The sequence below is a fragment of the Xiphophorus hellerii genome, chromosome 8 (genome assembly GCF_003331165.1).
Source record: "Xiphophorus hellerii strain 12219 chromosome 8, Xiphophorus_hellerii-4.1, whole genome shotgun sequence".
Classification (NCBI taxonomy): Eukaryota; Metazoa; Chordata; class Actinopteri; order Cyprinodontiformes; family Poeciliidae; genus Xiphophorus; species Xiphophorus hellerii.
In genome coordinates this window covers 27,515,003-27,537,800 of record NC_045679.1, presented here as the reverse complement: position 1 = coordinate 27,537,800, position 22,798 = coordinate 27,515,003, and the positions used below count along the sequence as shown (strand labels likewise).

General features: G+C 41.4%; 1 protein-coding gene across 1 annotated transcript; it reads left to right on the top strand.

Moving 5' to 3' along the window:
- The first annotated feature begins 494 nt into the window (after positions 1-494).
- On the top strand, positions 495-22,490 carry LOC116724736 (fibroblast growth factor receptor 1-A-like). The gene is made up of 17 exons (XM_032570451.1): positions 495-732; positions 8,250-8,379; positions 13,216-13,314; positions 13,420-13,592; positions 14,027-14,144; positions 14,471-14,661; positions 16,084-16,228; positions 16,307-16,497; positions 16,591-16,736; positions 17,405-17,526; positions 18,260-18,370; positions 18,470-18,660; positions 19,109-19,231; positions 19,305-19,375; positions 20,508-20,645; positions 20,736-20,841; positions 21,804-22,490. Exons 2-17 carry the CDS (start codon positions 8,271-8,273, stop codon positions 21,861-21,863), a joined length of 2,094 nt encoding a protein of 697 aa, XP_032426342.1. The 5' UTR covers positions 495-732; positions 8,250-8,270; the 3' UTR covers positions 21,864-22,490.
- Positions 22,491-22,798: the final 308 nt, after the last annotated feature.

The following is a 22,798-nucleotide window of genomic DNA, read 5'->3' as shown; positions in this document are numbered from 1 at the left end:
CAAATTCAATGTAAGCCACCGCAGATTTAATAATAATAATAATAATAATAATAGAAATTTAATGAAATGTTGCTTTAAATTCTTCATTTGTGCAACTAGGTTATTATTTCAGGGTTTTTTTCCTTTTTGTTCTTCAACAAGTCGTTGGAATTGGAACAAATGTTGAAATAATTTAGTAATTTAGTCTCTGTTCTGTACCTGAGCATTTTGTGTGTGGGGGGGGGTGGGGGGGTGGGGGGGGGTGCGTGTGTTTGTGTGTGATGGGTGAAATTGGAGGTCGCTGTCCTCACATGTCGCTAAATCCTCTGAAGTCGCTGTGGAAACACAGAGTGTGTCCCCACAACAGCAGGAAACCCGAAGCGAGGGGCTCCTGGGAGGGAGGCCCCGGTAGAAATAATGGAGGGGTGTGCGTGTGTGTGCGTGTTGGGAGGCGTGGGTGGGGGGCGCTGACCAGAGGAAACTCCCACTGTGGGCGTTTCTTCTGGGTTCCATTATTTATTGAGACAACTCTGTCTACCAGTGGCGCCTTTCCCACGTTTTTCTCCAGAGTTAGAAGAGCGGCTGGCTCGGACTCACCCCGCCGGGATTTACCGCCAGCTGGAGGTCACAAAGCCCGTCCGGACCGCCGCAAGAGTTCCGCAGTAGTTCTGGAAAGTTGATACTTCATGGTTGTACGGACGGACGAACTCGGTGTTGGGCTCCGGATCCTGCCAACTGGACCGTCTCGTACAGGTGGGTCTGTCTCGGCGGACCGGATCACTTCCTCTGTCAGTCCGGAGATCTTCGGACCTCAGTGGGTTCTGACTGCCGGCTGCAGGCGGGCAGGAGGGCCGTGGTGGAGCGGATGGATCTGAGCCGCTGGAGCAGAAAAGTGTCCAGATGTTCAGGGAATAACTTTATCAGCTCAAAACCGACAGATTGGTTTCAGTAAACGTCCCGCAGTATAAATGGAAGAGGCGGTAATGAAGCTATATTATATTATATATTATAATATGCTGTATTACATATGAAATAATCATCTCTCGTCATAACCAGAACCCTTTGTGTGCTTTCTTGGATTTTATCTGACAGACCAACAAAGTATCGCAGAATCTTGAAGTGGAAAGTGTGCATGCTTTGCTTTTCCATGTATGTGAATATATTTTTATAAATCAGGATCATAACAATAAAAACCAGCTCCACTGCAGATCAAATGACTCCATCAGCTTCACACATCAAACTGACAGTTGGCCGGTCCTCTTTTCAGAGCAGCTCGATCAGATTGGATGGAGAGCTGTTTTGTCACAGACTCAGTTGGGTTTAGGTCTGGACTTTGATTATGCCATTTTAGCAGTTGTTTATGCTTTGATCTGAACTCTTCCACTGCAGCTCTGGCTCTGTGCTTGTGTTGTCCTGCTGGAAGTGACAGATCTGCCCCAGTCTCTGTTCTTTGGCTTCCTCCAGCAGGTTTTTTTTCCTGGTATCATCCGTCTCATCACCTCCAGTCAGAAAATCCTACCCACAGCATGATGCTGCCTCCATTATATTTCTTCTACGTTTCCTTAGCTTTAGAATTTCTTGCTCGTTTTTCCAACCATATCTTCCTTGTTGCTCTTATTCTGCTGAAGCTCAGATGTGTGTCTGAGAGCTGGCTGGAAACAGCTGTGAATCTCTGCGGCTCCTCCATGGTTACCATGGTTACCACGGCTGCTTCTGTATAGAAATTCTCTTCTTGGTCGGCCATGTCTTGGCCCGGTAATGAGTTGCACTGGATTTTTATTCTAGCATCAGAGTAAAGGGGGAATGGCTGCAAATGTCTTCCACACTCTTTAGGTTTTTATTTTTGTTTATTATTAAACTCCTTCCACTTCCCTGCTCTGCTACTCTGTGTCAATCTGTTAAGTCTCCATTAAATGATCTGATGTTTTTAGGAAAAATAAATAAATATTGAAAACAGGGTGAATGCTTTAGCTAAACACAGAGACACGTGTGAAGCATTGTGGCAATGCTACTGTCATGTTCTTCATTATTTAACATGAATATTTTGATATGCTATATTTGACTCTAGAGCAGAGGTGTCCAAAGTGCGGGCCAGGGGCCATTTGTGGTCCCATGACTGATTTTGTGTGGCCCCTGAATGACTTAAATTAATCCCAGCAGTGCAGGTGGTTGATGCACATGGAAAGTTTTTTTTCTAATTAGAACAAAACAATGACCAAAAATTAAAATCTTCTTACAAAAATGTCAGCTTTTTTATTTTATTTATTTTATTTTTATTTTATTTGTCTTTTAAAGCAGCAGTATTATGTATCTTGCAGACATCTTGTGCATTTTTACTGCTGAAGGTATTGTGCTATCAAATATTACTTTAAAAAATGGACTTTATAATTTAATGGCTTGAAATTGGGCCTCTGTCTCTTTAAAATCTCCTGCTCTTTCTGAAACTCCGCCATCAGGAAGTCGTCAAAACATGGCTCCTCTATTAACCCTTTAACAACATTTTTAGCAGCGTTGCTCCTATAATGAGCTCAGCAGATGCTCAGTTCCACCAGGTGTTTGCTGATTGCTGCTGGCTAGTCTGAAGGAGCTGAATGGGGGAGTCACTGGGGAGGGCTGCTCTGAGAGGCAGAAGCTCAGAAACTTATAAAGGAGGAGCTGCATCTTGAAGGCGGGGTTAGGTAAACCCAGATGTTTTGCACAGCTGAATGGTTGCCATGGAGATTAAAGGATTTCTTAAATATGCATGAACGTATCAAGGCAACGGTCCAGGTAAATCTTAGATGAGGGAATAACATTATAATATTGTGTAAAGCTCAAAAAGGCAGATTTTACATAATACTTCCCCTTTAACAGCCAAACTTTCTGCTTTCCCTTTAATTTCTTTGTAGATTGGATCACATCTATTCATTGATTTCTACACTGAAGCAGACTTTAGAGCTCCAAGATCTGCTTTTAATTACGTTATTAAAACTTTCTAAACAAAGCTGACCTAAATCTTGTTTTTGTTGCCGAGAGTGGACTAAATCTTAAAATAAATGAATAAAGGTTTTGCCTTTTTTTCTTTAAGGAAAACATGTGAAAACCTTTTGAATTTTGGATCTACAATGATTTACAAATTCCTTTCCTACAAAAAGAAATCTACTTTCTTTGTGTAATCAAAATACTACATGCTAGTTTATTGTTGAGCAGAAAAAAAAATCTCAAAACTTTGTGTAAATTTTAGTTTTTAAAAATGTTTTTTTTATTTTATTTTTTGGTCCATGTTTCCGACATGCTTGAACAGCCCTGCTTTACTGCTGCAGAACTGCAGCTGATTATTAACACTGGCTGTGTTTCTAAACATAGATAAATATAACCATATTTCCACCATATTTCAGGATGTTAAATCATCACTTTTCATGCTGAACTGTAATATGTGGAGTTTGCATGATACAGGTGAGTCACTTTTCTTCTAAAAGAATTTTGGGTCTGAAGCAAAACAAACCTGGACCATGTTCCCCTTTAAACTTGACTTGCTCTCTTCTCTGTGATGGTTTAAACAAAGTCTGTGGAAGGTTTACAGCCTTCTGCCTCACTTCCTGTTTGGCACTTGTGTGTATATTTTCCAGCCTGGATGGATGAGAGCCATGAGCAGCTGGTATGTTAGTATGAGAGCTATGTGGAGCTGCCAGCCGGCTGCAGAATCTGGTGTGTAGGTGAGGGCTCCGGCTCAGACTGAGTTACACCAGGATGGAGACTTTTAGGACCCAGATGAGAAAACACAAGGACCTACAGACACTGACGGGGTCAGACTTCTGTTTACCTCCGTCAGATTTTTAGGCCTGTGTAATGCTCCTGAATCCTCAGAAGGTTTTCCATGCAGGTTTTTTTGTTTTTGCGCTGTGCAGCCGGGGAAGTTCTTTTCAGTCCAAATTGCTTCGTTCCGCTCCGACTCTTTTCATGTGCTTGTCTGGAGAGTTGGATCAGGTCCACCAGAAAGGCCTCGGCCCGGCCCACATTTCAACCCAGGACCTTCTGGCTCCGAGGCAGCAGCTCTGACAGCTGTGTCACTGTGCTTGGTCTGACACGCAGGAAATCGACACATTTATACAGTGCAAAAGTTTTCATTCTCCTGGAGATTTGTAGTCAACACAACGCACATTGATTTAAAAGTATATTATGATTATCTGTAGTTTGCCTCATCACAGCTCGAGTTTCTGTCCAGCTTATAGATCACTTTGGCCTTTTCAGTTATTAATACACTCAAAGATCACATCCATTGTAATGAGTTTCTTTTTACTCACAAATATATAATTTTTTTTAGATTTTAACAATTGGACCAAAGGTTCATGAACTGGATTTGATTTAGATTCCAAAAAAGCATTGAAATTGAATTTCAATGGTTTGAAAATAGCATTAGAAATCCTATTTCCAATTCATTTTTATGCAATGAAGGCATTTCATGAAATAAATGCATCTCTGTGTATAAACTAGGATTTGAATAATCTGTATGTAATCCAGCAGAATGCAGTCCAAGTTTTGAGTGAATCCATGTTGGTTCAGATGTCCAATACCAAAACCACAAGCCAGCTCTATCAGTGTTTCAGTTGTTGACTTATAAACAACAATAAACCTAAAGAAGGCAAATGTTATGTACTTGAATGTCAATAAAACCAGCAGAAAATCCCATTAAAGACTTGAAAGATATAGAAGTCTGAACTGGAAAGCATGTAGAAACCATCAACAGAACCCAACAACAGTCTTCAGAATATTTCAGCTCCTAACACGTTTTCCTCCAAGATTGTCATACATACAACATCAATATAATGTGGGAACTACTTCCCTTTTTACTTCAAAATAACAGTATGTCAAGCTTAATGGGGTCTGGATGTTTTCATCCTGAGGAAACGCCTCCATCTTGCCAACTCACTCCACATCCCAGACATGATGTGGGGTAGGCTGCGTGGGCGTGTGCGTGTTACACACTTCCTGTACCTTTTTGTCAGTTTTGGAGGGACATCCAGTTCTTGGTAATATGCATGTTGCTTTAAATTGAAATCCCTCCGATGCTGTAGAAAGCGGAGGACGGGGCTTTTTGGTCAAAGGTGGAGCTTGGAATATATCCACTAGATCTGCTGGCTTATATTTGCACTGGGTTTTTAAAATATTTCTATAAAACACTGAAGCTTGTTTTAAGCTGGGATGTCCAGGTTATTGGTGATGTTAAAGGTGCAAAAAAAAAGAATAAAATTATGTATTATCGTCTAGGTTTTAATACATTACCAAGACCCGGCATTTTTAACAAGACCTTTTATTCAATCTTCTTCTGCTGGTATAGATGATCAGTGCCTCCAGGATGCTTCAACGTTTTTTTTTATGATTGTTTTGGCATAAAATTACTTATTTTGCAGCAGCTTTTCCAAAATGTTGTGGTCACAGTTGAACAGTTTTTTTTTTTTTTGCCATAACACAGTCCTCTTATTATTGGGAGTTACGTGGCAAATATTCTTCTTATGGTGGTCAAATAAAATCTAGCTAGCAAGTGTAACTCATCATGAGACGACGGCAGACGGTGTTTGGAGTTTGAAAAACAAATGCTGCGGTCACCGCATCTTACTTTTACAACCACGAGCAAACACAGCATTTTAAAATGACATGTTAAGCTCTAACTTTTTTTTGAGTAAAACTGAAACTAAAAACTAAAAAACGGGTCCTGTGGAAAGAGCGTGTGACCCATGAAGTAAAGACCAAAACTAGAGCCATGAAGTCCTGTCAAAATAAGATTGGAAAATATTTCCTATATTATACTGTACTTGCTGACGTGAGTCTCTCAAAGTCAACTAACTACTAGTATTTCAAAATATTTTACTCAGAAACAAATTTGCCATTTATTTTATATTACCAAAAATGTGCCAAAAAGGTTAAACCAACTCTTAAATCTAGCTCCAAATGGTCGATGCTCCTGGTTTTGGTTAGCGATAGCTGCTAATGTTGTCTAAAGGTTCTTGTTCCCATGATGCAAAGTGTAAAGGACAAATCACAGAAAAAAAACCTGTAAAAAATCATAAAATTCCTTTGCATTTCTACAGTACGTTTACCAGTTTTTTATAGTGTGGTTGTATAATGTCTTTTAAGATTTCATTTAGTTGGTGGCAGCAAGTTGCATTTACTGAATACGTGAATGAAGGCGTCTGCTGTGGTGCCTGATCACTTGTGAATCTTCTGTGTGACACAACAAAGACTCAACAGTAATTAAACAGGCGTCTGTCTGTGTGTATGTGTGTGTTGAGCGTATTAATTATGTCTGCATGAAGCTGGCATCCTCCGCTGCTCTGCTCATCACACTCCACCCTCAACCACATGCATGTGCTCTGCATGCACGCAGCAGCGCGCCGGGCGCAGACGCTGTAATGAGACGCTCGGGCGAGGGCGGCCAAACAGTCCTCATTTTGTTTATGAGCCTCATAAGATGATGAATGTCATTCACTGTCCCCCTTCTACAGCCTCTACCAGCTCTGTTCACGGCGTAAACAGAGCTTTCTTCACTCTCTGCCTGTTTCCTGCTGGGATTTCTTCAGTTCTGAACAAAATCTCTGTGAACCCTGGGATTTGTTTCATGACGCTGAAAGGACATCTGTCAAAATAATCAAATAAAACACACATCTGTTTGGATGTTGTTGTTTTTTTTTAGAATTTTTCACCATTTATTTTGAAAACTTTAATGCCAGAATGACATCCTGAGGAAAAGCGATTCCTTAAAAAACATCGTGGCAACATGACGTCTTGTCTCACTATATCCTGTAAGATGCTCCACTTTTATTGTCAGCAACCCTATAGTGAGAAAGTCCAGTACAGAGTGCTGAGCTATTTCCTAAGTATGACCAGAAACATTCCTAAACCGGCCTTATGTGGAGATGTGGATGGGAACCGTGTGAGGTCAGATATATTGGAGATAAGGTGAGATTATGGAACAGGTTTAATAAAATGTCGGATCACAGATTCACAAAACACATTTTCTGTTGGGACTTCTGTAACGGATATATTTTGTTAAATAGTTGCTTGGTAAAGTTCTTGATGTTTATTCAGATTTATTTTAGTTTGGTGATGAAGACAAACTGAGGATTGTGTGTTTCAATTAGCTCAGTATGTTTCAGAAGCTCTTCCAGAGAGGACCCTTTATGTGTAAAGGATGTTATTGATGTGTTTGTGTCCCATTAGCCCACTGGGACCGGGCAGCTTTAATCAATCAATCAATCAATCAATCAATCAATCAATCAATCAATCAATCAAATCGTATTTGTATAGCACATTTCAGCAGCAAGGTATTTCAAAGTGCTTTACATCATATCAAACACAGAAACACAATGCAACATAGAATCAATAATCAAAACACAGCATTAAGTCAAGTTCAATCAATAAATTTGTAATTGATTACGTTTCAAATACAATTCTGAACAGGTGGATTTTTAGTCGAGATTGCATCCATAAAAGGTTTACCTGTTAAACTCCTACTGTGTTATATGGAACAAAATACCTGTTGCTATTTTTATTCCCACTCACAATCACACAGTTTAAAACGATGTAAACAGCATTTTAATGGGCTTCTGGCACAAGGCTCCTACACCTCTTTCACGGAATTTCGCTCTGGGACTCCGCCGTCCCTCACGGATTTTTGTGCAATTTCAACATAGAATCAACAATCAGACCATGACATTAAGTCAAGTTCCATCATTAAATGTGTAATTGATTACGTTTCAAATACAATTCTGAACAGGTGGGTTTTTAGTCGAGATTTAAAGGAAGTCAGTGTTTCAGCTGTTTTACAGTTTTCTGGAAGTTTGTTCCAAATTTGTGCTGCATTGATGGTGAATGATGGTGAATGACTAACTTTTTTTCCATAGTGACAAAAACCACTGGCTGTGGTCACAGTTACTCCAGATAAATAATGACATTAAGAATTTGCACTTAAATTCTAAATGAACAGCTGATGCACTATTAGTTTATACTTGACCAGCACCAGCTGAGCTACAGGATGCAGACCCTCTGGTTTTAATGGTTTTACTGGGAATTGACTCAGAGACATTTGAGCATCTGAGCGTTTCTTGAAAGAATCAGAAGAAGTCTGTGTGTTGCATAACCTAAATGAGATTTTCATTGTTCCATAAAACGAAAGGAGTTCCTAAAGTTTTTGAAAGACCCCATTGCGCCTCAAGACTGGAAAAATCTGCAGAAAGTAGGAACATTTAATCTCATTGTGATCTAATTTCATCATCTCTTTCCTCTCTCTGCAGCACAAAGGTCGCAGTAAGTTGATGCAGTCGTATGTGATGAGTTCCCGGCGCTGCTTCCTGCTTCCGTGCGTCCTGGTGCTGCTGCTGGTTCAGGTCCAGTCCAGACCAGCCACAGAAGACAAGGACACAGGTCAGAGCCTTCGTGTGCTTTATCGCACAGAAACCACAGCTGATAAAGTAATTCAGCTGTCTGTTTGACGTGATGGAGTTTAGTTAAAGATTGAGGGTAAAACTCAGAGAAAAGCAAAGTTGGCCATAAAAACCAGAGTTCTGTCGGGTTCTTAGTTCCAGGTTCGTGGTTTTTTGTTCTGCTCTGTAAACAACAGTAACTGGGAGGTCCTGCTTATTTTTCTAACAGGCTGTTGAACACTTTTGCAGGGATGTTTTGATAGATGAGACAACATGCTGGATGCATTGCTGCTAGCATAAACCACATGTGTACCACATGTGTTTGCACATGGTCACAGTCTCATTCAGCTCTTTCTTGCTATTGTTACAGCTGCAGTAGGACACTTTTACAGAAATACATACAGTATGTATTTGTTTGACATATTTGTTCCAACTGTCACTATGCTGTGACCTTATGATTGTTTCTGAGCCGGAGGGCCACAGGGAGGAGGCACAGGAGCTCAATTCTTTTCACCGATTATCTGTCTCATACCATGGTGCCAGGACACACAGGGACAGTTTGAACAAATATGTAAAAAATAAATACTTTTAGAAATGTTACCTATTGCAGCTTTACCAAAACAGATTTCTTTTATTTCACACAGAAAAGTTAGTTTTGTACAAACTGTTAGTTCTGCCACAAACTGTCACACAGTTTGTGGCAGAAATGGACCCAAACACAGACAGGAGTTTCATATTGAAGGTATGATTCTACACAAACAAACCCAGAATATCTAAAGCTCTGCAGGCCTCACTGCTTCTGCTAAGGTTCATATTTATGAGTCATAGAAGGGTTCCAAGGCTGAAGATTTCTGCAGACCCAAAAGAACAAAAATGCTTATTTCATATTCTCCAAAAAATTGTATTTTAGGAAAATATTCTGTTGACTGTCGAGACAAGAGAGGAACTCTTTTTAGGTGTGCATCCTGTTATATGTATAGACGGTGTGACACCAACACGGCATTTCAGAAAAAGGACATCAGCAGTTAAGCAACCTGATACTAGTGACAATCATCTGAAGCCCAAATCAACCAGTGAAACTAAAATGGAGATTACGGACCGGCCTAGTCGAAGTCTGGAATTAAATCTGATATAGATGCTGTGTCATGGCCTCAGACATGCTGCTCTGCACAGTGTGACTGAATTAAAACCGTTCAGCTAGAAGCACAGGGCTAAGCTGGCTGGGATAGCTTCAGTCCTTCATAAGAGAATTCAGCATTTTTAAACCAAATTTTGCCTTCACTCAGGTTTTCTTTGTCTGATTTAACACGTGTTTAAAGTTCTGAGACATTTCAGCGCAACATAAAAAGCAACAGGAGAGGAAATCTGTTTGAAGGCACACGTCGGTACTAGAGCATCTGAAACGCTGGCAGACAGCACGCTGCTGCTGAGGCCACTTTGTGTTTACTGCTTAGCATTCCCATGACCGGCCTGCCTGCTGCTCTGCTCTCTCTATGGAACTAGTGCAGAAATGCATCACATTACAGAGCTCACTGTGTCCCAAACCTTGACCAGTAAACCATTGAGTTTTTTTTTTTTTTCCATGAACCATTCAGTCCCAATTGAGTTGTTTTGCATGGCTTCGTTGTTCTCCATAAAGGCTCTGAGCTGAGCAACAGTTAGGCTTACTCAGTTCCTCCAGGATGTCGGGATGGTTTTTTGTGATTGTTGTTGCCTTAAAACTACTGATTTGCCAAAGTGGTAAATTCTTTAAAGTCTTATTTTCGCCGTCTTTCAAAAAGTTGAAATCGCTGCACATGACCTTCCCAAAAAAGACACAGGATTTTAACATGGTTCGTGATTAAAGTGAACATTTTCAGGGTCCATCTTGACAGAGCAGCTTTACACAAATCAAATCCTGTCCTGAGGAGAGGTCAAAGTGCAAAAGAATAATTCCATATTGTCTCATCCAGGTTAACATGAACTGTAGACACAGTAGAAGTCAATCCTTCAGAACATCTCAGATTAATGTTATGAAGATTAATGTTGCTCTTTAGCGCCACTCATGCTTTCATCTCACAGGTTTTCAAGAGATGTTGTGAAACAGGAAGTTAAATTAGAAGGGGGCGAAGGGGATTGGTCAAAATTCTGCTGAGTTTCAGTGATTGGTCAGAAAATAAGAAAATACTAAAAATGTTAAGGTGATTGGTCAGATTTACGGAAAAGTTGTCATGACTGATGAAAACTGCAAGTTTGCGCAACATTTGCGATTGATAAGTTAATTTGCATTAATAGTTGACATCAGAACCTCACAACTGCCTGAAGGAACTGAGTGGTGTCACAACATAAATGATTTTCAAAACTTACCAGTATATATAATCATTTCAGGGACCAACTAGTTAGCTACTTTGCTGAACCTCTTTGACCATTCAACCTGTATGTAGGAAGAGACGGACAATTAAACTAATCTGAGACAAAAACTGAATCGGCTTTCTGCTGTCTGACAAAATAAAATTCAAATTGAATGTAATCATCTCCTCATGTTCTGGATTCACACCACTGAAACTGGTTTCCCATGCTCCTCTGCTCACTGAAGTCCTGAAGTCAGCTCTTTTTGAAAGTGGTCTCGGCTTCTTTACGAACCGTTTGGCTCTCGTTCAGAGGGCCCGCCTGCTCTCATTTGTTTTCCTGTCTGATCTCAGCTGTGGTTGTATGTATTCCAGTTTGTGCTCTTATATAAAGGGCTAAAAAACCTTCCAAAAGAGTGAATTCTTTAACAGGATGGTGACTTTTTCTAGGTTTGGCTGATTTTGGCGCAGAGGCGTCTGAAAATGGTTAAAGGAATTTTTCTTTCTTTTTTTTTCTTCTCTTTTTTTTATGGCGTAACCATGGTTTGGCTCTGTGGGTGCTGGTTATGGTCTGTAGATTCCGCCCAGACACAGGAACACAGGAACACATGCACCCTGTCGCTCTCTCTTATGGGCTCACTGTGCCAACCGGCTTAGCATAAAGCTGCACTTTCAGGCACCATTTATGCTCCTTCCTCTCTCCCTTTGTTTATGAATATGCATGTATACGTCTAGCGTGCCTGTGTGTATTTGGTTGTGTTTCACCAACCATCTGGGCTCCAGCTGACTGTCTGTAGCACCATTGTAAACTCTTGTTTTCATCTCAGTCAAGAATCCATCAGATCTCGTCTCTCTGCTCCAACCCCCTTTTATAAACAAGGCCTGCTTTCAATTTCCCAGCTCCCTCTGCTCTGCTGCGTGCTTTCTGAAATCACACCACTTCTCTGAATTCAGAGGGAAACAGAAGTTCTGGTCATGCCTAGAAAGTGGTCAGTGTTAGAACCTCAGCAGCATATTTGTGACTATGGTCAGTGTTGGTGACCATCTGGGCTCCAGCTGACTGTAGCAGAGACCAATGTGAGATTGACCACATTGGTCTCAGAAAGAGAGTTTCTATTATAAGGGCAGTATTATGGAAAATCTACTTTTTGGAGCTTTACTTCATGTTATAATGTTATCCCTTCATCACAAACATACCTGGACTGTTGCTTTGATTCTTTCATGCATGTTTATGAAATCCCTGAATGTCCCATGGCAACCATTCAGCTGTCCAAATGTCTGTGCGGACCTAGCCCCGCCTTCAAGGACAAAGCTCCTCCTCAGGAGCTGCAGCTTCCAAGCTTCTGCCTCACAGAGCTCCTTCAGACTAGCCAGCAGCAATTAGCAAACACCTGGTGGAACTGAGCATTTGCTGAGCTCATTATAGGAGATACTTCTCAGAGCAACACTGGTAAAAACGTTAAAGGGTTAATAAAGGAGCCATGTTCCTGTAGGCGGAGTTTCAGAAAGAGAAGGAGTTTTAAAATAGAGACATAATTTCAAGGTGTTAAATTGCAAAGTCAATTTTCTTTTAAGTCATATTTGATATAAATAAGATTTTCATAACAACTGAAGGAAACAAAGTTACTTGATTGTGCAATAAAATGGCACTATGTGTCTGGAAAATACATAAAACTTCCCCCTTTGAAGAAAATTAAGGGCAAAGCCTTCTGAAGTCAGAATTCAATTGGAAAAGTCGGTTTCTACTCAGACCAGTATGACTGCAGACGATACATTATAATGTTACTACTGCTACAATTATCTATCAGAAGTTATTCAGAAATGTCCCAAGGAAGGAACAACCAGCTGCAGGATGGGAGCCGAGGTGTCTTGAGGAGAACAGGGGCGTTCAACCCAACATTACTGCAACCCAAATGTCTGAAAAGGTAACTGAAAGGTGTCAGGATACACAGTCTGTTGTGCAAGGGACTCCATGCACGTCATAATATTATGCTTAATTTGTATTAAAAATGTACAATGAAATTCATCATCCATGTCCACATGATGAAGACATTGCTGTAATGAATCAAAACACAACTGGGTAAGGATGTTCTCCAGTCTGCATTCTTTCTGCTTGGTAACCAATCAACTTGCACACTTCTTCCAATTTCAGTTTTTGCCTTTTCTTCTGACATGCAACATCATCAAGGTGATTTAAAGGAGTACTGACACCATCTTAAACATAAAACATGGCCTCTCTCCCCCGGCTGAAAGGATGTGTGTGTTTTAAGCTTGTTGGTTATGGTCCAGATTAATGGGGAGGATCTCTGTGAAGTGGTTGGGGTGTAACTGTGCTTAGCGATAGCGCCCGTATGTCTCCTGCAGCAGCCTGAGCAAAAGCACTGACAGTTTCTTTGCACTGAGGTCAGAGGTGGATCCTCAAGCTGCTTTTATTTCTCTTAAAACACCTTTATGGCTGTTTCTCCTACTTCTTCATTAAAGAAATCTATTCTAAATCTCTTTTAAAACAGATGCAGCAAAGTCTTCTGAAGACGAAGAAGATGAAGAGTCATCCTCAGAGGAAAATAAACTGTCCAACGAAATGTCAACCAGCAACGAAAAGCTCCAACGTAATTCCCTCAATGGTGTTAGGACTCCCGAACTTTTGCCTGAAATCAGTTGAGCTGTGAATGGCTGATCTTATCGTGTTTATGTTGTGGTATCTTACTCGTTAGCGCTGGCGCCGCAGTGGGTGATGCCAGAGAAGATGGAAAAGCAGCTCCATGCTGTGCCTGCCAGCAGGACTGTCAAGTTCCGCTGTCAAGCAACCGGGAACCCACAGCCCAGCCTGCGCTGGTACAAGAACGGGAAGGAGTTCAGGAAAGACCAGCGAATCGGAGGGTTCAAGGTCTGTCTGACATCAGCAGCTGCGTTTCCATTGCAAACGTGCGCAAAACTTTGTCAATAAAAGTTTATTCACGTGGTAAGTCATTAAAAAACATGCCGCGCCATCATCCCACCAACTACTTCCTGTCTTCTTCTTCTTTGCGTTTTGAGTCAGTGCCGACATCCGGTTGTTGATCATGTGACTCGTGTGATGTGAAAAAAGTGCTTCCATGTAGCAAAGAAAGCGAATTTTGATAAGGGCAAAAAACAAATTCATCCTAACACTAAAACTTATCTTTTCTCTTTTTTTTAAATTGGCATGTTTCAAAAAAACTTAAGCGAACTTATTTGCAAATTGTCAAATTGAGCAATTATACAGTCAATGGAAACGCAGCTACAGTAGGAACAGTATATCTGGTTTTAAAGAGATATATTAAATCTTATGCTCTTTAACAGTTCAGAGAACACATGCTCATAATGGAGTCAGTGGTTCCTTCTGATAGAGGGAACTACACCTGTGTGGTGGAGAATGTACATGGCAGCCTGAAACACACCTTCCTTCTGGACGTAATCGGTGAGATATGTTGATGTTCTGGGCATCAGAATGACCCTTCTGTACCGAGTGCCCTCCTGTGTCACACCACTTTTCTGCATATCCTCCTGTCCTTCATCCAATCTCTTCTGATCTTCCACTTTTCTTCCTCCAAGACCTTAGGCGTGAAAATAGCCTTCCTTTCCAAAGATTTAGGCAAATACAACACAGGACATTCCTGATCCTAGCATATTTACTTTTATATCCAATAGAGTTTTTATGCTTTAGTGTACTGGACGTTTTGAAGTGTGCTACTAAGTGCAGCTTTTGACCTTCTTCTGACGTTTGTCCAAATGTCTCTGCTGCAGAGCGTTCTCCTCACAGGCCCATACTGCAGGCGGGCCTGCCGGCCAATCAGACAGCTGTTGTTGGAACCAATGTGGAGTTTGTGTGCAAAGTGTTCAGTGACCCGCAGCCTCACATCCAGTGGTTCAAACACATAACCGTCAATGGCAGCAAACAGGGAGCAGACGGACACCCATTCGTCATGGTTCTCAAGGTACGCAAAGCACACAGGTGGTGTTTTTTGTAAATTTAGTTTCCATCAATTGACATTAAGCAAATTTCAGTCTGAGCTTTATCAGACTGAAAAAGCTGGATATCAATGTCTTAGCTTAGCAAAGACATTGATACCCTAAGTGTATCAATGAAAGTGTTTGGTGGATTTATTGAAGCTGTATTGGTCTCTTGAGGTGAAGAGAGAACCAAGCTGTTAGATGGAGCTTTCAGTTTTCCACTGAGTCTACACAGAGTGACATGGGCAACTGTCTAGGGTGGCATCTTGTGGGGGTCATCATGACACCCCCAGCTCCACCCGGCTTACTCAAGGGACTGCAACATTCCAGCCCTCAAAAAATAACAAACCCAGAAACCTCATTAAATTTGCAAATGACTTTAGGAAAAAAAAAACAAGCCCACAGTCGCTGATGATAAGAAGACTTGGCAGCACTGGCTACAGGTCTATAAGATAATTGTATGGTTATGGTGGAGCCACTGATGTCACACAACAAATTCTATTGACTGGGGGACGGAAAAATGGTTTTGCTTTCGACAGACATGAGGCATACAAATGCATCACGTTTGTTGTTGCATTAGACGGCAAGTTGAAGGATTTGGGTTTGACCCCGTCTGTCCAGTGAGAGTCCAACTGCTGCTGGAGCCGCTCTCCTGAATACTCCAGACCATAAAATAGAACTCCGAACCGCACCGGCCCATGCCTTACCGCTCTGTGGAAGCTGAGCATAACACTGTTGTTACAGTCAGTGTGCAGAAGAGGATTTGTATGCCAGTGGGCTGTAATGATTTACTGTAGTGGTGGCCGAGCTGGTTTCTGCTGCATGGCACTGGTCTCATTTTTCTTTCTCTGGTCAGCAGACAGTCAGATTGGGTTTGTAGGAAGTGGTGGGATAATGAGGAGAAACAATTCAGCCTCTTTTTCAATTACAGAAGATTTATTTACCAGTCAAGTTGAAGATTGAGATTTGTACTATTCTTTTAGCAGAGTAGAGCTAACCATACCAACTCTGAGAAATGTGTCTGTGTTCCTGAGTAATCTGTAGGTTTTAATTTAAAGAGTTAACATCCACCTGCATACCCTGTGAATCAGGGCTCTCAAACTCCAGTCCTCGAGGGCCGCAGTCCTGCAACTTTTAGATGTGCCCCTGCTGCACCACACCTGAACAGAATAATTAGGTCATTAGCAAGACTCTGGAAAACTGATCTACACAAGGAGGAGGTAATTAAGCCATTTCATTCCAGTGTTTTGTACCTGTGGCACATCTAAAAACCGCAGGACTGCGGCCCTCGAGGACTGGAGTTTGAGACCCCTGCTGTGAATGCTGCTGTTTGTATGTCTGTTTCAGACATACAACATTCTGTGTTTGTTTCTGATCTGGAGTTTTAATATCTATGTTGCCGTCAGGCTGCAGGTTTGAACACCACAGAAAAAGAAATGGAGGTTTTGACTCTGAAGAATGTCTCCCTGGATGATGCTGGAGAGTACACCTGCCTGGCAGAGAACTCCATTGGAGTGTCTTACCACTCGGCGTGGCTCACTGTGGTCGATGGTATGTTTACATGGAACCCCATGCACACCATAATTCAGACTATCTCCTCTCCGGTCACCATGACTTCTCTCTCCTCAGAGTTACTGCCCTCACCGGTGCCCTCGCAGACATACTTGGAGATCTTCATCTACTGCCTGGGGTTTTTCGTCATCATCATTCTGACGGTCTCCGCAGTCATGTGTAGGCTCTGCTGCGCCCAGAAGAAAAGGGACTTTAACAGCCAGCTGGCAGTGCAGAAGTTAGCCAAGAGCATTCCTCTGAGGAGACAGGTGAGGCTGGCTGGCAGTGAGCGTTCAGATCACCTCTTCATTGTCTTCCTGATCTGATACTAAGACTCTCACATGACCCGTCTATCTCTGCAGGTTTCAGTTGAATCCTCGACCTCCCAGCAGTCAGGAATGTGTTTGATGCATCAGTCGCGTCTCTCCAGTGCTGCCACCACCATCCTTGCTGGAGTGTCGGAGTACGAACTTCCATACGATCCTGGATGGGAGCTGCCTCGTGAACGGTATGTCTTTACCCAATGTCTCCAAAAGCAGTCCAACCCCACAAAAGTTTCATTTTACAAAAAGCACCAGCAGTTTACCACGTCACATGTATGGGACTAAACAAAAAGGTGGAAGGAGTTGATCTGCTGGTGATCTGCAGATTTAGGTCTGAACCAGACCTAAATCTGCAGATCACCATTTGAGGATCTTTGGAAAGACTTGGAAAATTTGATGGTCAGGTGCTCCAACCTGAAACTGAGGCATTTTACAAAACCAAATTTAAAATTATTATATCCTCCTCCCACTCACAGTTATTCTCTACTTCCTGTTGGTCTGTTCAAGAAAAACAAATATATTGAGGTTTTGTGATTGGAAAATGTGGTTGTTTAGTGTTGAAAGTGAAACATTATCTAGACATTATCCAGTCTTATACTGACATGGGCTGAAGAGCCACTTATGGAGACGGAACACAATGTAATTAATAAAGTCAATGTCCTTAAGAACTAGACCTTAAAACCGTAACCCTTAAGAATCATCCTCAACCTTAGAGAAGATTCATCATTGGTCCTTTGTAGCAAAAAGTCTAAATGCTGCAGGTCTTATTGGTGTCCAACCCGTTGTCTACAGAGGGTTGGACTTGCTTTCATGACTTTCTGCTAAGCTATTGGCAAATCTGCATTTGTTTCAGGCTTACCCTGGGGAAGCCGTTGGGAGAGGGCTGCTTTGGTCAGGTGGTGCTGGCTGAGGCTATCGGCGTCGACAAGAACAAACCCACACGTCTAACCAAAGTGGCTGTAAAGATGCTCAAAGGTGAGAGATGACAGAAGCTATTTTTTATATATTTTTGTTCATTAAAGCTGCAGTATGTAACTTTTACAAAAGTATGTTGTTGTTCTTTTTTATATTTATTAAAACTGTCACAGTGTTGTGACAGTATAATATGAGACAGGTAATCTGTGAAAAGATCGATCTCCTCTACCTTCTCCCTGAGCTACTATTGCCATCTGAAGAAATACACCGCTCCCGACCAAAAACAACCAATCAGAGCTCACTGTTAAAGGAAAACAGTTTGTCTTCCTTCATCGTTGTTCATGCTAACTAACCTTAGCATTTGTGACAGAGTACGTTGTGGTGAAGCAGCTGTAGCTGTAGCTGCTTCACCACACCACCGTGCACACCACCGTGCCCTGGATCAGGCCCTCTGTATGTGGTGGTGGAGTACGCCTCAGAGAGCAAAGTGGCTGGGGGTGAGCATGAGAGTGATTGACAGCAGTAAGACCCTCCTCCTGGCTCTGATTGGTTGTTACTGCACCACTACACTGAGTGGTGCAGTTAGTACTGGGAACACTGGGAAAAGGCAGAGGAGCTCAATTCTTTTTTTCTCCATAGATTGTCTGTTTTATATTATAGTGTTAAAACATAATTATAATTTTAACAAATATGTAAAAAAAAATTTTTTCAATAAAAGTTACATCCTGCAGCTGATCTGTTCTGCCCCCTGCGGCAGCAGATGTTCTAATCATTGACACGTTGTTGTGCTCAGCGGACGCCACAGAGAAGGACTTGTCTGACCTGATCTCTGAAATGGAGATGATGAAGATGATAGGGAAACACAAAAACATCATTAACCTCCTGGGCGCCTGCACTCAGGGCGGTGAGTGCTGAAGTTTTTAAACGGCTGGGTTGCGTGGGGAGAGTTCTGCTCATTCACCAGTGTGTTCTCCCCCGGATGTGCCACCGTGTCCTGGACCAGGCCCTCTGTATGTGGTGGTGGAGTACGCGTCTCAGGGGAATCTGAGGGAGTATCTGCGCGCTCGCCGGCCCGCCGGGCTGGAGTACTGGAGCGGCCTGCGGCAGGCTAGTCTGGGCAGTCTGGAGATCAGGGAACTGGTGTCTGCTGCTTACCAAGTGGCTCGAGGAATGTCTTACCTTGCTTCAAAAAAGGTCAGAAAAAAAAACCCAGTGTCAGATATTGTACATGTCTAACCACTAAAAAGCTCTACTGGAAAATCACACAACACAAACAAACAAATAAAATAACCTTAGAATTTGTCTAGTTCGGTTTTTTGCTGTAATCTGTAGGCTGTTATGTTTCGTCATTTGGTTTTGTTGAGTAAAAATTGATAGAGTCCTACAAGTTTTTACAATTGCATTACATAAAACATCCAACTTGGTCAGACAAAGTAAGGGATAAAATGCAGCAGACAGACAGAACCGACTTCCTGTCGGTTTTTGTGCCTCTGTTAGCTTTGTTGGCTAACAAACCTGTGAGCTTAGCTTATAAAGTCGGGTTCTGAAGGATCACACTTTCTCTTTCCCTTAATGATTTCTTAAAATAATAAAATAAAACTTGCAATTTCAGCATTCATTCACTGGTTCTGTTTTGTTTCAGTGTATTCACAGAGACTTAGCCGCCAGGAATGTGCTGGTCACTGAGGACAACGTGATGAAGATTGCCGACTTCGGCCTGGCTCGAGACATCCATCACATTGACTACTACAAGAAGACCACTAATGTAAGCCTGACTGTTTTAAGGAAGCTTGTTGTAGACTTAGTAACAGTATGACCGGATGCTAATGTGCCTGCAGGGCCGGTTACCCGTGAAATGGATGGCTCCTGAAGCCTTGTTCGATCGGATATACACACACCAAAGTGATGTGTGAGTTATCTACTACTAGTTTTTTGTTTGTTTGTTTTATACCATCTTTGAAGTTAGTCATAAGTATCAGTGCTTTCAAGCTTCTTAAAGCTCAAAAATTGAGCAGGAGACTGACGCAAATCTCTGCAAGGCTGGTTACTGCTTGGACCTCTAAAGGTACAGTTGTGTGAAAGTTGGGGTTGGAACTTAAGTTAATTCATTACTTGGATAGTCACCCATTAAAAAGTTAACACAAATAACTGCTTGTTTTTGTTTTTTATTACCTCCAAAAATCCAGAGCTTTGTATACGTGTTTCTGGTACGACATGATTCTGCTGCACAAGCGACATCCGCAAACAGCAGGGATGGACAAGCAAAGCCACGACTCTTGGGCCACTGGGGGTTAATATTTGTCTGATTGGAAACTGGAAAAGCCTATAGTTGTGTTCAAGTTTTGCTCTAAAAAGCTAGCTTATCAGCAAAACTATTCAAGCCTAAAACAGCATCTCAATGCTAAACGTGTAGCAGCTAATGCTAATGTCAGCATCCACAGTCCACTTTCCTAAAGAAGCTCCATGAATGATCAGAGCTTCCTGAAACTCTAGAAAACTGAATGAATAACAACAATAAATATCTTTGTTGTTATTGTTTATTTATTCAATAATTTAGCACAATAAAGGATTTTTGAATTTAAAATTTAGCTTATTTTATCGATTAATTAATTAGCCCCTGTAATTAACTAAATCAATTTCAGAAATAAATGGACTCCCACCACTGGTTAAATTACAAGAGGAGGACATAAAAACCACCACCACTCTTAAGGCAACGTTCAGATTCTCTTGTTGAGTCGATGAAGAACGGGAGTGAAAGGACTGAATTGGTCCATAGTCTGTTTCACGCTAAATACGTCCTGCAAGACATAATGTGGTAAGAAAACCTGTCCACAGTAACTACTTAAAAGAAACTAAGAAAAATGAGTAAGATAAATGCCTAAAATTGCATTCAGTCATTATGCAGTTTTATTCTATGTTTGCCCAGCATTATTTTTCCATCAGATAGTTTCTCTCCAGGGTTACACTTTTCTAAACCTGGACTTCTGTTTGCAGTTCAATCTCCACATTCTACTCGTTGATCCTATGTGCTGCCGCTGCAGGTGGTCCTTTGGCGTCCTGCTGTGGGAGATTTTTACCCTGGGAGGCTCGCCTTACCCCGGCGTGCCGGTGGAGGAGCTCTTTAAGCTGCTGAAGGAGGGACACCGCATGGAAAAACCCTCCGCATGCACTCAGGAGCTGTGAGTGCATACACACATTGACTTCCCTCCTCCTTAACTCCATCTGCAGATGTCCTAAAACAGCTGTCTTTATGATTTTTAATATTTCAGGTATCTGATGATGAGGGAATGCTGGCATGCTGTTCCAGCACGGAGGCCCACCTTCCAGCAGCTTGTAGAAGACTTGGATCGAACGCTTTCCAATATGGCCAACCAGGTAACAAACTTGCAACTTTGGAGGAATTGTTGTTTATATTCAGCTGCAGTCAGATTTATTTGAATGGCTCTTTTTTCCAGGATGGGGATGATTACACAGCATTTAGTTTCAATGATTTCTAAATGTAACACTTGGGTGTAAACTTTTCTTTATTGAATCCACACTCGGTCAAAATTACATATGCAGCCTCAAATAGAACATAAATTCACCTAAATTGTTTTGTGACGTGCACTAAAGGTTTTAGAGAATATTTTAACCTGATAAGGGAAAAGAACTTTTAACTTTATGGTTGATAATCATGATTGGATGCGACTCGTCGTTTCTCTTCGCAAACACAACAGGAACTGTTTGATATCAGTCACCAGGTCGACCAATGGCCCCAAAGACAGGAATGTTCTAATAACTTGTCAAAGATCAGAGATCTGTAGATGTTTTTTTAGTATTAGAAAAGTTGGTCATAGCTAACAAAATAACAAAAACTAAAATTTTAAAAACATTTTCAATAAGTAAAATAAATAAAAACAGTAATTAATGGGGGAAAACTATAAATAACCGGAACTATATTGTGCATTTATAAAACTAACTAAAACATACTGAAATTATATTTTTTTTATGTACTGTGTTTTTGTGTTTATGAATCTGTTTATTAGCTTTGTGAACTGATGGATTTTTGTCGATAAATTACAGTTCTCCATTCTCCTCCTGGTGGAGGTGAAGTGTTTTTCTGTAGGTATTACTGTACAAAGTGGTGACAATAACTTAAAATGTTTACCTTCAGTTTCTTCATCTTTACTTCATCCATTTCAACGCAGCCTGTTCTGATTGGTCAGTTTATCTGACAGTCAAGGCAGAATGTAATGCAGCTCATTTTCCGTTTGTAAACCAGCCACTTGCATGATGCTAATGCGCTTTAATGTGTCACCTTATTAAAGTTGAAGGCCAGCTCTAACTCTTTCTTGCAGGAGTACCTGGACCTGGCCGTCCCTCTGGTCCAGTACACATCGGTCTGTGGCTCTGCCTAGGCTCACCGTACCTCGACGGCGTCGTCCTGGGAACGTTTACTTCCTGTTTCCTGTGCAGCCCGGTCCAGCCTCAGATGAGGCCGCCGGGCAGAGTGACCGACGGAGCTCAGACGAACCGTTTCACTGCTGTGTGATGTAAAGACCAGCTGGACTGAACTGGACTCCCTCAGACAGGAAACGCAGCGTCCTGCTTGGACAGAAGGAGAAGACGTACCTCAGACACTGAAGGAGGACATTTGTCCCGTGTGTCTATAATAATGTACTTCGTGTGAATATTGTACACATTAGTCTGTTTCATGTTAAGTATCTGTCTGGTTGTGTTACAGTGACATGAAGTGGAATGGATAGAAAAGTGGACAGCAACATGTTTTGATAAATCTGTGTAGTTATTATTCTTTATTTGTACAGTTGGATTCCTGCTCCTCAGCAGAATAACTCATCACGCATAAAATACTCTCAGAAACATACTTTTTTGATTTATTCTGTTTGTTTTTCTGTAAAAAACAAAATAATACATATTGCACTTATTCTCCATGGGCTGCTACTGTTAAACAATGAGCTTTAAGTTGGATGTAAAATAACTAAAGGACAGTATTAAAAACAATATTAAAAAGACGTCAAACCAATGTTGAAAAGCATGTCTTGTTTTCATTTTTGTTCGTTGATAGGTATTTTGTTTACCTAAATACAAAGAAAGAACCACAGACAACATTTATGAGTTTTCAACCAAGCTTCTACAGAAGGAGAAAACATAGAAACCACTTCTCCAAGGTGTTTACCATGCGTTCTGACTCCCTGCAGCAGAGCCTGTCTTTTTATTAAGCAGGAGAAAGAAGGGAGTCGAGAGTGAAATGTGGGAGAGTGATAAATTAAAGAATGGCTATTCTGAAACAAGGAAGAACGACATTCTACACACAAGCAGTTTAAGGAGTAAC